Genomic DNA, 14879 nt, shown 5'->3' on the forward strand with positions numbered 1-14879 from the left:
TTCCCACCACTCTCAGGCTACCTCCTTGAAAGGACTGTTGCAGCTGTATCATGTCCCATGATGGGATGACGTCGGATAACACTTAACATAGTCATATTTTTTGCTACAACACCAGATAAATCCGTAAATGCAGCATTAACACAAGGCAGCAGCTAACAAGCTAAATAAGGCTATTGGCTTATTGGGTTATACGTGCTATGTTTATTTGGAAGTAACCATAGCGACTGAGATGTTATAGAGTAGGTTGTTTATAAACTAGCATAATCTCTTTAATTCTGGACTATTTGTTATGTAGCTTTTATTTTGCAATAATCCAATAGAAAAGTCTCATAAATCAGTGAGATGCTAACATCTGAATATGAGTATTGTATTATAGGAACACGTTGACAACATGTTAGCTTAAAGGTTTGAGTTTACCGCCGGTACAAAGGAGAATTATGTTTTCATCTTGGACCCCAGATATGCAAAATGTTGAACTGCTGCTGCTGCAACAAAAACACGTTATTACTTTGTAGTCACACAGGATGCTTAAAATGTAAATCCTAAAAAGGCATTGTATCTACTTCTGAGGAAAATGTGTGCATGTGTCCTCTGAGTTGGTTATGCGCACACAGATGCAGCCAGTATTTAGTAAAATTAAAGACCCAGACGAGTACAACAATAACTGTGTCAATCATGGAGCTTTGAGGAGGACAAATCTCCCTGCAGCACCTTGTACTCTCTCCACTGCAGCTTTCTGGGGGATTAGAAGCTGCTTGTTTGCTTTCAGGCCTCTATAATACAGTCCCTGCAGAGATGCACATTGCATAAAACACCTTCCTTCATATGGCCATTAACTGCGGCTCACTCCTTCTTCCTCTGTCTCCCTCTGTCAAACCCAGCAGATGCTGATATAATAAACCCAGATGTTAACGCTGCCCTTGGGTTGACTCCACTGGAAATAATGGGCTTGTTCCCACCCTGCAGTCAGAACTGCTTATACTGCATGCATTCATAAACACTGACCAAATGTGGTTTGGTAGTTGGAATGAACTTTACTCTACTTTGTCAGTGCTGAAGCACAAGTTATTATGCTCTGTGAGCTGTTTTTTTGGAAGCTCTCATTTTCTTCCCACGTGTGCTTTAAACCTCTGAATCTTGAGACTCGTGGATCTTGGGAGTATTAAACAAAACAATACAACACACTGTTTTCGTTTAACTGGGTTATTTCACTAGTTTACTAGACAAAATGCATAAAAACATTGATTGGTGCTTCCATTAATATACAGTTGCATTCGATCTCAGACTAAGAGGGAATAAGAGATTTAGAATTTAATTTAATTTAAATTAAATTAAAATTAAATTAAATTTTTTATTGTTTTAAATTAAAATAAATAGAAAATAATACATTTTAAAAATAAATAAAACAATTTACAAATATTTTATTACTACTAATAAAAATAATTTATAATGGACTAATAGGACTTTTTTAGTTTTGCTTTTTGTTAACAAAGAGCAATTGTGTGTTTTTTAATTGATCCAGACCTGTGCACACAGAGTGCGAACAACAATATGTTTTTTTCCCCCTTTAAGCCTCACATATTGAAATCTGCTCTGATTAACGTTAAGCAGCTTACTTGTGGCTGGTAGAATTCCAATATTTCACAATGCAAACGTGGAGAGATTTTTGGATTAAATGGGAGCAATGAAACAAGAACATCCAGGAATTTGGGGATCTTCCAGGTGATAAAATTACGTGGAATGGACCCACACTAAAAGACCCGTTGGCTATCGTGAAAACCGCTTCTTATGAACTCTTATTTTGTGGACTTTAGAAAGATTGGTCACGAAACTGTCAGACGATTGGACAAACTTTGTCATGATTCATTACTTCATTTGATATGATGGCACAAACTATAAACGTAAAGACCCAACTTTTAATCAACCAGAACTACTCTTGGACGCATAAACAAATCAAAGCAGTGTATTTTATTGGCTGTGGCAGCTGTTGGCGTGGTGACCTCTAATTCTAATTGAAGTGTGAAGTGATTCAAACACAGGAGCTGAAGTCTGACCTGCAAGAACAAGAGAGAGAAGACGGTTCCCCTAAGGGGTCAATGAAGAATGACCTTAATTAGTATATAGATAAACACAAGGTGTGGAGTACCATTAATATTATGATACTATATAATACTATATATCATTGCCAGCTGTGTGGTTTTGAATTGGAGTAAGGGAGCAGGCTGAAGATAGAGTATGTCTCTTTTATTTTGTATAGTAACTGAATGGTGTCGGGAGTAAGGTCAATTAGGACTACTGTATGTATAAGTTAGTGTCGTAGATTGCTTTCTGAAAGCAAATAATAGAGTTAATAACACTTTAAAACTTTTGTTGCCTCTTTTGTTGCCAGTCGGTGTCATCTCGATAAGTTTCTGTGGCTTTGTCGATGGCCTGGGACTGTTTATTAATGGATGGGATGGGTGTGTGTGTGTGTGTTGGGTGCCTCTCCTTTGATTCCAAGAATCAAAGGAGAGTTTGAAAGTACAGTACATGTCCATGCATTTATCTGCCTCCGCTGGCCCGAATACCATATCCAGCAGCAGTCAAACACTTTTACAAGCCTGTCAATGCATCCCGCATAGGCAGATGGGTGGAAGGGTGAAGGGGGCCACAGCAGAGTCAGGTGGCGTGTTGGATGAGAGTGTTTCTCTGTGTGTGTGTGTGTGTGTGTGTGTGTGTGTGTGTGTGTGTGTGCGCCCCCCCCCCCATGTTTGATGTCTCAGTGGAAGGTTAAACAGCAGATTTATTTTATTTTATTTATTAATTTTTAAAAGTATTATTATTGTTATTGTTGTTGTTGTTATTATTATTATTGTTATAGAATAGCCCTTCAACAACAACAATAATAACTGGACTCTGTGTATACATAAGTAAACATACAGTTATTTGCTCCCCACCTTTGCCCCCCCATCCACCTCTCTTCTCTAACCTTTCCTAAATCCCTTCAACTCCAACTGAGTCTCATATGCATGACCGCAGCACTTCCATATAAGCCCATTAATCCAGCCCACCCCTCCAGTGTCCCCTCTTTTACTGTCCACTGTCTGGTGTCTGCAGGACCACAAACACCTGCCCGCTCACTCCTTCGCTAGCTCAGGTTTTCCTCCCAGTCAGCGCTGCAGCTGCATTAATCTGATGTCAGCATGCATTATGCAGGAGCCAGATGACTGCCATTAATGTATATTAGTGCACTCATTTAGAATAAATTGGGCTCGGTTTTGCTGCTGCAGCTGCTGCTGCTGTAGGATATGTTACTTGTGGGCAACTTGAATATTATATCCTGATGTATATTTTAGAGCATGCATACATTTTAGGCTGAAATATTCATAAATTAGATTGTATGTAAGTTGTTATTGATGCAATGATAAGTACAATAATATTAAGATACAAGTTTAGTGTAAAATATGCTTGACGGATACTTGATATACATATCAATGCAGTGATCAATATATATGTTACAAATGTAAATGGTCTTATTCACATCAATATGACAAATCCAGTGTCTGTTTCTGCTATTATAGATGAGTAGTGTTTTTTTTTTCTATGTGAAAACCTGTTGTCTGATTGTGTCTCATTTTTCCTGGGGTAGTTTTGATCTGTCACTGTCTCTCTCAGGTCTCTATCCCCTTCTGTTCTTCTGCTCAAACTAGAAATTTTTTGTTCGTATTTTTTTATTGTATTGTTTTTTGTTTTTGTTTTTTTAACGCATTGCATATTCAGAAGAGGCAGCATGTAGGTATCTTTAAAACAACACGCACCTCTCTGGCTGCATGACTCATCATGGTTATTATTATTATTTTATATATATATATATATATATTTTCTCTCTGCTGTTTTTGCTGCTTTTTTTAACCCCTCCCCTGTTATGTTGTAGTACAACAATAAAAAAAAATGAAAGATTTTCTTTTATCATGACGTTTTTGTGTGTTTATTAGCAGTAGTGATGTAAGGTCTTGAATAATAATTTAGAGTATTTGGTTTTAAACATTCAGTAGGTTTCTTGAGCAACTCTTTTGGTTTTTCATTCATTATGTCTGCTGCATATTTTTGTCATTTTTTTTAATTTATTTTATTTTTTGTTTTGTCTGCTTTCATCCTGTCCATTGCCTTGGCAACATATGTCTCTCATCTGTTCTGTGTGGCTGCATGATTGTTTTTTTTTTTTTAAATAATTTTCTTGCACGATGATGTATGTATCTCAGACAGACTTTGGAAAGATTTAATATCTGTCTCTCTCTTGTCTTCCCCTTCCTCTTTTTTTTATCGTTTATCGTCTTTCCTCTCTCCTTTGTCTTCTCCCTGCAGGGGAGGTGTTGTTTCAGATGGCTGAAGTGCACAGACAGATCCAGATCCAGCTTGAAGAGATGGTGAGCATGCAGTGGTGTTTGCTAAAAATCAGAACTTATTAAGCCATAGGTTGGAAGCCAAGCAGATTGTGAGCCTAATGCTTATGAGTCCCTGCACTACATGATGTATTTTAATATTTAATACTCTGCAAGGCACAGTGTGCAGCGGATTCACTTTGTTTACTGACCCTCTGCTTGATTCAAATAAGATGTTTTCAATCTGTAATTATGCACACCAAAGAGTAAATTGGCCAGTAGATGCGAGGAGTATCTTGGTTTCAACCTTCAAATTATGTTTAAAATTAAGTTGTACATTATGTCTTTGTTTTCCTGGATAATAGGTGTGAAAGACACAAAAATATGGCAACGTTGTCCTAAATTAGGCACGGAGCAGCTTTGGTTCTGCAAATGAAAATGATTCTCTGATTTAATTCCTGCATAATTCCTTTTTCCCCTAAAAAAAAGGTTGCTAATGCTAGTTCAACAAAACAGGCCATCACCCAGGGTATAACTAAAATACGTCATATGTGATAAAATAAATAATAAAATAGTGAGATATAAATCTATATATCATATCTATATGCTCATTGTTATAGATATCTATTTGTCCATAGATGCAAGAAAAATCTCTCAATGTATATATATGTATATATATATATATATCTATATATATGCATGTGTATATATGTATATATGTGTATATATGTATATATATGTATATATGTATATATGTGTGTGTGTGTATATATATATATATGTATATATGTGTGTATATATATGCACACATCTATCTATCCATCCATCCATCCATCGCCTTTATGTTTATGACAGTATTGTTGATCGTGTTCTATTATGTACATAAACAGTCATCACTTCTGTTTCACACTGTGTTTGTAGTGAGAGTGCTGTATGTAGACTGTACATGCTTGACATCCCTCATATTCCTTTGGGTGTGACATCGCCTAAGACAACACAAATGCATCCCTCTGTGTCGTTCTTTCACCACAACACTGAAACAGACGTTGCATTCCAGTTCAGAAATAATATATAATATAAATAAATATGTGCTGTGGTTGCAGCTACTTGAGGTTAAGCGTATTTTTTGTTTTTGAGGTTTGTTGTGTGTGTGTGTCTCGCAGCTGAAGTCTTTCCACAACGAGCTGCTCACAGAGCTGGAGAAGAAGGTGGAACTGGATGCACGCTACCTGAATGTGAGATTTTCTTCTTTCTGCCTGTTTTTAGCTCATTATTTGGGTTTGAAAAAAAAGTACTAACAGTTTAATTAATTAGTAGAAGAAGGAAGTGAAACGTTTCTCGGATGTAGCGCTAATTACACATAACTCCTTTATGTGTTTGTCATCCATTGAACAAAATGATTGTTTTTAGCATTCAGCAGATTTAATTTCTTTGTTTATGATTTCAGTTAACACAATCTTGAGGACATTCAGGCTCAGATTTTTTTTATATAACACTCTATGTGGCTCACCATGTGCATAAATAAAACACAACTCTCCTCCACTTCTATTGCAGTGTGCAATAGAAGTGTACTACTCACTGATAAAAGCATTGGTTTAGAGAAAATTATAGTGTTTAGTGGCCAGAATTCTAATTTACTAAAACAAAATGCATCATTCACCATTCTGTAAAAGAAGCACTGATACACATGCACATCGGTTTAAAATATGATCTGTGTTCAAGCATTTCTGTGCCCCTGCTGACTTTATGCTGCCCCCCTCAGGCTGCGCTGAAGAAGTACCAGATGGAGCACAAGAGCAAAGGGGAGAGTTTGGAGAAATGCCAGGCAGAGCTGAAGAAGCTGCGCAGGAAGAGCCAAGGCAGCAAGCACCCCTCCAAGTATGGAGACAAAGAGATGCAGGTCAGTCTGTGTGTGTGTGTTAGTGTTGTGTGTGTGTTCATGACAGTAATTGTGTGCAGATCCAGCACTTTTGAGCCTCTTCGGCGGATCAATGAGCAATAAAAGCACCGGGCGCTGTGGCACGTTGATATTCTTATGGCAAGCTTGCGAGGCGGCTGTATAAAATAACATGACTACAATAAAACCAAGTAAATGTGATCCTGCTTGGCTTCAGGCCAATGTGATGTGGTGCACCTGCCAGTAAGCCTCTAGAGATTTGTCTCTTCTAATTCACTCCATCTTTATTTCAGCGAAGTCAGAATTAGGATCACCAACGCAGACTTTTAGTGAACTCATGCTGACTCCTCAGTTGGCTCTTAGATGCTTTTCCATCCTCCTGATGGGATTTGAGCTTCAGTGCGTCTCGTAATCCACCACTGCTGCCTTTTCTGATGGAATAGGACGTGCTGAGCTGAATGGGATGGAGCCCCCCCTCTTTGGCCTAAGCACGCACAGTGTGGTGCTCTTCACAGTGAGATAAAGAGAGATTGCAAAGGTTACTCACTGTGCCAAACACTTTAGAGTCTTTTTGTTATTGAATTTAATCAAATCACAGTTCAATTATTTAAATAATAACAAGAAAATTATCATGAACTAATGAGGAAAATCCAAAATATGATATATGTGATGATAAATATTTTTGCCAAAGTGCTCCCATAACTTTGACTTTTTAATCTGTCTCGTTATTCGCTGCACCTATCAGCCTTACATAATATTTGTTTATGATATGTAGGGCAGGTGAAGGGGTAGAAAGAGGCCCATTTCTCTTCGTGTTCAGGTAACTGCTTGAGTGGAGGCGTGATTAGACAGTGCAAGTCTCTGTGCACCCATGTGTAGGTGTTGTGGTGACACATGGTGGGTGGATCCCTCTTACACAACCTGCATCAAGGAGATGCTGCCGTTTGCTGCTGTTATGATTTTGTTTGCCGATGGAGAATGGGGATATAGAGAGAGTTATGAAAGAAAGTATTTTTTTTTTCAAAATATTCATATTTAGGATTCCTTCTGCTATGACAAGATTCCCGGTTCAAGCTGCTACGGCATTATACCGCCACCATGTTTGACTGTGGAAACGATGTTCTTTAAGATATATTTTGTGTTCTTATCATTCATCTTTAAATGATTTGTATTTAAGGACAGTAAGTTTTGCCACATCATCAGTAGTGAGCTGAACTTGGTGCTGCTGTTATATATGTTATATATATATATATATATATATATATATAACAACATATAACATATATATAACAGCAGCACCAAGTTCAGCTCACTACTGATGATGTGGCAAAACTTACTGTCCTTAAATACAAATGGGTGGCAGTGGTCAACTAAAATCATTTTTCAAACGTGCCATTCCACTCAAAAAAATCCCAACAGGCAACTTATTTATAGACCTGTATGCTCATTACTAGGCTAAAACATTAACAAAAATGTATATATATATATATATATATATATATATATATATATATATATATATATATATATATATATATATATATATATATATATATATTTCTTTGTTAATTTTGGTATTTAAGTTTTATCATGCATGATCAAATGATAAAGTAAATGCACGGGTTGTACCACATCATCACAGTGCGGAGCAAACACAGAGGGTTTAAGGGTTAATTGTGTAGCACTTCCAGAGGTTACAGCAGTCGCCCCACACACTGCTCTGTAGGAGCTGCAGGGGAGGTAATTATTGTGTAATTGTTAGTGGTGTTGGGATGGATGGCTGCTGGAGCGTGAAAAGGTGCAGCCAGGCCAGTCGTTCAAAAAAAAAAAAAAATCGATACACGGAGCTACAGAGTGAGGAACAGCAGCACTGGAACATTCAGGCCTAAATCCTGCAGTTCCTCTGGGCTTTAATGGCTTAACGGGTGTGAAAGCTCCCGTCTCAGCTGAGAGGCTTCTTCTTTTCCCGCCCTGTGTTTCATCTCTCCAGAGGAACTCCACAGTCCAAAACCAGAGAACAGCAGAGTGTGCATGTGTGATTTTGTTTCCACCAGACATAAGGTTATTTTTCATTCTTCTTAAAGCTGCAACACAACTGCACTGGTCACGTTTATGCTGAACAGAAAGTATGATCGTATTGCCTGTTGTCATCCAATCATAAGACCAGTAGAACCAAAGTCATGCTTGAAGGGCTGAGGATGGATGGGAGCCTGGGTTTCAAGTCCTCCTGACACAGGGTGCTTTCACCTGTGACTAAATTTTGTCTTTATTTGTGGTTAGGGTCACACATTTAAAACCAAAGTAAGGGCTTAAGGGAAAGTTTAGAATTTGTCTTAAAACATACAAATTCATAACATTTATCACATTTTGTAAGGATAACCATTCCCGCCATTTTTGGTTGTCATGGTGATTAGCCCCAGGCTCACGTTATATCAATATGTCAATCCCCATACCTTCTGTCAAATTTTGGACATAGACTTCCTACCATGACCACGCAGGTAGCCAGACTCCTATCGTGCATGACAAGGGCCCTCAACGGGATCGGTGCAAGAACAGTTCTGCCTTTTGAATGATCTTTTGAGCACTGCATGTACGGTTATGCTTGTATATGCAGTGTACCAGGGAAATTAGGGGCAGAGAGTTTGCTCATTTGCTTCTAGACCACTAAAGCATGACTTCCTGCTTTCCCCTCACTGTCCAAGTCTTGATTAAATGTTGCCCCTTGCTCCCTCTGTTTATGACTGATGTTAATATTAAGACTATACTATACTATAATACTAAGACTATAGCTAATATAAAACAGCATTTAATGATAGTGATTTACATTAGTTCAAAGCTTGATTGAGTCTTATTGGCACTAGAGAGACAATAGGCTTAAAGATCAATATGGTTTAGGAAGCCAAAAGTTTTTCTTGTCACGGTGTAAGACAGACCTTTTTCTGTGGGGACTGTGGACACTTTTTAATGAGACATCTCTCAACGGGAAGCAGCATTGCAACTGATGGTAACATTTAATTGCATGAGTGCAGAATAGTAACACAATTACCATCATATCATGAGGAGAGGACCGTGAGGGATGAAGAGAAAGTGCGAATTACCTGTCTTGCGAAAAACTCTCTCTACCTGCATTCTGTTTCCAGTTCCTGACACATTTTTAATGGATGGCTGCTTGATGGCATGGAATGAGAGGAGCACAAACTGACTGACTTGCACTGAATTACTGAAAACAGAAACTCGCAGCCAGCTTGCCAGTGAGTAATGATCTCGCTGTGTCGCTGTATGTGTAAACACACCTTAGATGGCTGCTTTAAAAGAATTTCTTTTAGCCAACATGTTGAAAGTAAGACAAACGTTTTTTTAGCCATGTCATGCTTTTTCAGATATTTCCCACATCTCTGTGACCCAAAGAGCTCTAGTTTTGTTTGTTTCATCTGACCAAAATCACACGCTTCCAGTATGTGTTGAATTGAATTGAGAATGACAAATTTCATGCATTTTCAGAGAATCTGATGAATGCGCAGTAAAAAAAACCCTGGCAGCCAGACTCTGGCTTTGTGTAGCATCCAAAGTTTCATTTAAAAAATGAGGTGCTTGCTGCATGTGTGTACTGCATCCGCTCAAAATCTATTTCTTCCTGAACTCCACTGTTTGAAGCTGATAGGGCCGGGTTAATCTGTTATTCATTTTAGGCCTTTTTTGCATTCTTTCCTTTCAAGTGGTTCCTCAATTTGGAGGCGAATCCTAAAACCTCTTTTGAGCAGTCCAGGTAGGTATTTGACATATGGATAAATTTGCACACATATTAAGGTTCATTTAATTCAAAGAAAAAAAACTGTCAAATAGTTTTTAAATAAGTATAATAAATACTGGACAGGCTCTCGCTCTCTCTCTCCCTCCAAGCTTCATGCCTGAAATGCTGATTGTGCTCGCTGTCAGCAAAAAAACCAGGAGCAGATTTATATTTAGCGGACTTATATTTTGTTTAAAGAAAAAGCTTCAGGCTATGAGTGGCTGATTGGCAGTAGCATGAAAGAAAGAGGAATCTAATTAGGGCTTCATATCTGAGTGCGACCACAACATGTGCTGCAGTGCCTGACGCACCGAATCTGCATGAATAATGGAAAAGTAGTGAATAAATGTACATAATGCATATGGATTCTACAGGGATCTGTTGAGCTACACCCAGCTTTATTAATGTCGTATACCATCAGTGTTAAGGTAAAACACAACAGGATTCCATCAGCTGAAATAATGTGGTTCCCAACATAGCTTGTGTGACCTTATATCCTTCCCTATTAGCACTTCCTGTGAGTACACACCTGGTCCAAGGACAGGAAGACCTAACCGCTTGAGGTGACAGAGACAGGTTTAACAACTTATTTGTAGTTGTGTCTGAGCACAAGGTGAACTTCTCAGTGAGGAATTTGACATTCTGTACCTGTACATATAGAATACAAAGAACATAATCGGGTTGGGAGAAGAAAGAGCAGGCTGTCCATCAATCTGGATCTGGACAGCATCCTCACATGCTGGTCTGAATCTGATACCTAAAGGCTACCGCTACCCCATTTGTATGATTCATAAGTGACCTTCCTCTTCCTCTGCTCACTGCCACTTTAGCTTGTCGCCATGTAATACTCCAGTGTGGGTGCATGTTCAGCTATTGTTCGCCCACTTGAAGTGCACTTCTTGCAAACTGTACTCTATTGCAGAATGACCATATTTAGGCAGATCCTGTAACCTGTCTTGATTTTTATCGGAGACAGAGTTCAAAGGTTCGGTTTCGATTGTGTCACACTGTGGCTTCTCTGTGTGGAGGAGTATATGAAAGTCTAGAAATAATAATAATTTTTCTGTGTTTATAATGGCTTCAATTTACATTCTTATTTTTATGCTCATATAACAAAATCATCACTTGTGTTTGTCATAACACAAATGTATTCTTTCTAATCTTTTGTCACAGTAAAGTATAGTCATTGTTTGCATATCATGACTGCTCTCCACCTCTTTTTATATTTAATTACGTGTTTTTTCCCTTATCTGTTTGTATTGAATAGTGAGAGGATGAGACTAATTACCGGCAGTGTGTGTAGCCGTAGTCTCATCATCCCAGTCAATCCTGGGCTTTAAGACTCATTAGAGAGACAATCCAATGCTGGATTGAACTCATCATTTTTTAGACACACATGCTTTTATAGCTACCATACCTGACAGGTGTCGTACATTACAATGCTAACGATTAACCTATTACGATTCCCTTTTTTTGGACGAAAAAGTTGCTCTGCCGGTTTTCTCAAACGCTTATAAAAAGCCTGTAAGATCATCCTCAAATCAGTGATGTCCGTGAAGACTTCACATCAAACCCTAACCGATATTTTGTCCCCCATTTATGATCTTTTAATTAAATCTCAGTGTCATGGTTAGATTTCACTGATTTCACATTTCACATGGACTTCATGTACAGTTTTGCAAGTTAATCTCTTTAAGATAAAGTTCATTTTATTGATTGACTTGAAATTTGAAACTCTCAGTTAAGCTGTTCTCATCAGTATAGCGCAGTTTGCCTGCTTGCTTCATCTGGTGATTCAAATATGCCCTTATATGCCCTAAAGTCTCATGTTTAGATGAATCAGAAATATTTATTAATGAATGCATGCATTAGCCTTATTAGCCTTGTCTGGTGTTGCTTAATGTGCGATGGTGATTATAGCACAGTGTCAGGTAACTTAACTCTCACTTTAAAATCATCTCTTTTTTGTACATCTATGCTCCTTTCAGCCAGTGTTAACTTGAGCAGACAGTCGCACACTGCAGTGCGTAGGCTGGTAACTTTCTCTGCAAACAGCCAATGGTCATTAACACCTCATACAGGAGCTCAGTGCTGTCTGGCTCCTTGTATGAATGCAGTTTCACATTATCTGACACCGTGAGAATCTTCAAATGCTTTCAAGTTATATAAGTGCACCTGTGGGTTAAGTTCACATGACGTTGCTGTTTATGTGCATCAAGGTGTTCTCTGATGTGAAACAAGTGGTTGGGTGAAGAGGATGTGTCCCTGTTCCCTGATAGAAGAGGGTTCTTAGAGGGTGATCGAGTACGTATAGAACACCGTGATCACATAATAGATCGGACAGCCTGACGGGTTTGACTACCTTTTTCTGTAATTCATGGCTTTCAGGTCTGATGTTCTGTGACATTTTATTTTCAAGATGGCACATGAAAGCGCAATTTGTCTGATTTTTTTTTATGTCATGATTATGCATCTGCCGATGCATCAAACAGTCTGCCTGTTGTTTTCCTCAAATCTGTGCTTGTTAAATGGTTGAGTCACCCTCTTTACTTTATGGATAGATCATTTAACGTCAAGTCATCATTTTACCTTTTAACCCTGCCATGTATTTTTTTTTCTTTCTTCTTCTCAGTTCGTCGAGGCCATCAGCAATAAGCAGGGCGAGCTGGATAACTACATAGCCGAAGGCTACAAGAATGCCCTGTCTGAAGAGAGGAGGAGGTATTGTTTCCTGGTGGACCGTCAGTGTGCCGTTGCTAAAAACAGCACCGCCTACCATGGCAAGGTAAGAATAAGGAGGACCACCTTTTCTTGACCTGCTAATGTAAGGTTGGGCCGATATCAATGTAATGCCAAGTCCCTACTGTGACAGAGATGCTACAATTACTACAATAGCTAGAGAACTTTGCAGGGTTTAGTCTACGGTCTTACTGAAGATCCTGATCATGCATTGTTATCATCTTATAAGGTCTTACAACTGATAGACAGCCCATTCTCACCACATAAATCCTTGGAAATGATCATTTATTACTGTTTGACACATGATTATATTAGGGATTTCCAACAAGATCTCTGTTGTTCAGGGCGGGACCTGTACCCATGGTAGGTGAAAATGGCGGCAGCAGAAGGAAACCTTCATCGATATAAAATGTGTTTCATGTCATGAGTTTGTGCTGCTTTTGTAACGCTTAATCATGATCTTTACTTAACCACTGACCACTCTTTCTGCCTAAAACAACAGTGTCAGACTGCAACCTGTCCTCCGGTGACACCCCACCGATTGCAACGTCCATCGCTATGAATTACCGGAAACATCGTCAAACGCCGAACATAAGAATGAAGGCCTATGAAGGCCTTTACTGTCCAAAACCTGTCCTGTTTTAGCTCATGCTAGTGTAGCAACAGTTAGCAAAAAGCCAGATATACCAGTCAACTGTCCTTAGGTATATCATCAGCCAATCAGGAATTCTGTATTATCCAACAAACTGATACATTGAATTCCGTCTTGATGTGTAAAGAAAGGAGGGGTGAGTAGGGGGAGGCTGTGTGAGAGAGAATGACCTACTTCTGCAAGAACACTTGGTTCAGAATCACTGTGTGGGGGTGTGAAAGTGTCTCAGTGAGTGATTGATAGACAGAGGGAGGAAGCACAGAACACAAACTGCTGATGTGATGATGCAACAGCGGAAACAGATTAAATTAGTCTTGGATGATTTGGAACCTATTTCAGTTTTCTCTTTGGGTGACAACTTTTCTTTAACTAGTTTGTTAAAAGACTGTCTTTTGAGTTTGAGGTGCTTGAATAAAACATTTGGAAGAAAAGCTAAATATGTTTATAACAGGAAAAAAGCAACTTCATAGAAAAGAAGGAGTGCCTTAACATATCCAAAGGACTCAAGTCATAATTGTGTGTATGAGCAGTCCATTTAATGGTTTTGTTGTTTCTACTTCCTGCATAGATTTACAAATTGGCAAATCTCTCTGAAAGCTTTTGTTGTTGTTGTTGATGAGCAGAAAGGAAAGAATTAAAGAGTTATGACAGCCTACACACCACCAGTGGGTGGTACCCTGTTATATGCCCATTATTTGGTGTATTCGTGTCCTGCATGCCCTAACTGGTCGGCAGCTATGCAACCCTGCACTGGACCGCCATTTCCAGCCTTCACTCCCCATCAAGCGCCCACCTCCAGGGCTCAGACTTAAAGCCAGCGCGAAGCCAGTGTGAAGCAGACTTATTTTCAATTCTGGCTATCACACACATGTCCGTGCTCAATCCAGGTTAACCCGGCTTCTTTGTTGTCCTCCAAACCGTTAGGCGGCACCTCGGAAAATTCAGAGTCCGTTCAGGGCCGCGTGTGCGCATGTGTCCTTTGAGAGGTTCCAACTTCGAGAGGTGGATTGAAATTAATCCGGATATATACGGATTTGTGTTGTTCAGAGTCAGAAAAAAACTATCCGGATATATCCGGGTACGGCCCAAATCCCACTGTAGCTGGATTGATTTTCCCAGTGTGAATGGGGCCTTAGACCCCCATGTTAAAATGACCAACTACAGGAGAAATATGTTCACAGCCAGGTACAAAAAGCAGCACTGACAGGTGCCACCGCAACCAGATAACCAGATATTATTCACTTCAGTTCTTAGTGATCTCAATGCTATCACAGTTTCTCTGTAACATATAACAACATCACTTTGTTATTGTTATGAATTTGTTTTTGCTTTCTTTCGTGGTTATGTGTTTATTTTATTTCATCATTCCACCCACACATTGACACTTGAAGCTCCGGCCCACATGCACTCAGCAGGGCCAGACAACCTTGGCACCACACT

General features: G+C 39.0%; 1 protein-coding gene across 5 annotated transcripts in view; it reads left to right on the top strand.

The window, feature by feature from the left end:
• baiap2b (BAR/IMD domain containing adaptor protein 2b) overlaps positions 1–14879 on the top strand; it is a 62350-nt gene that overhangs the window by 32018 nt on the left and 15453 nt on the right. For all 5 annotated transcript variants that reach the window (XM_028430779.1, XM_028430782.1, XM_028430783.1 and 2 more), the window contains exons 4-7: positions 4345–4406; positions 5525–5596; positions 6124–6261; positions 12681–12833. In XM_028430779.1, coding sequence (XP_028286580.1) covers positions 4345–4406; positions 5525–5596; positions 6124–6261; positions 12681–12833 — 425 coding nt within the window. The remainder of the gene's footprint in view (positions 1–4344; positions 4407–5524; positions 5597–6123; positions 6262–12680; positions 12834–14879) is intronic.

This window comes from Parambassis ranga, chromosome 19 (genome assembly GCF_900634625.1).
Source record: "Parambassis ranga chromosome 19, fParRan2.1, whole genome shotgun sequence".
NCBI lineage: Eukaryota > Metazoa > Chordata > Actinopteri > Ambassidae > Parambassis > Parambassis ranga.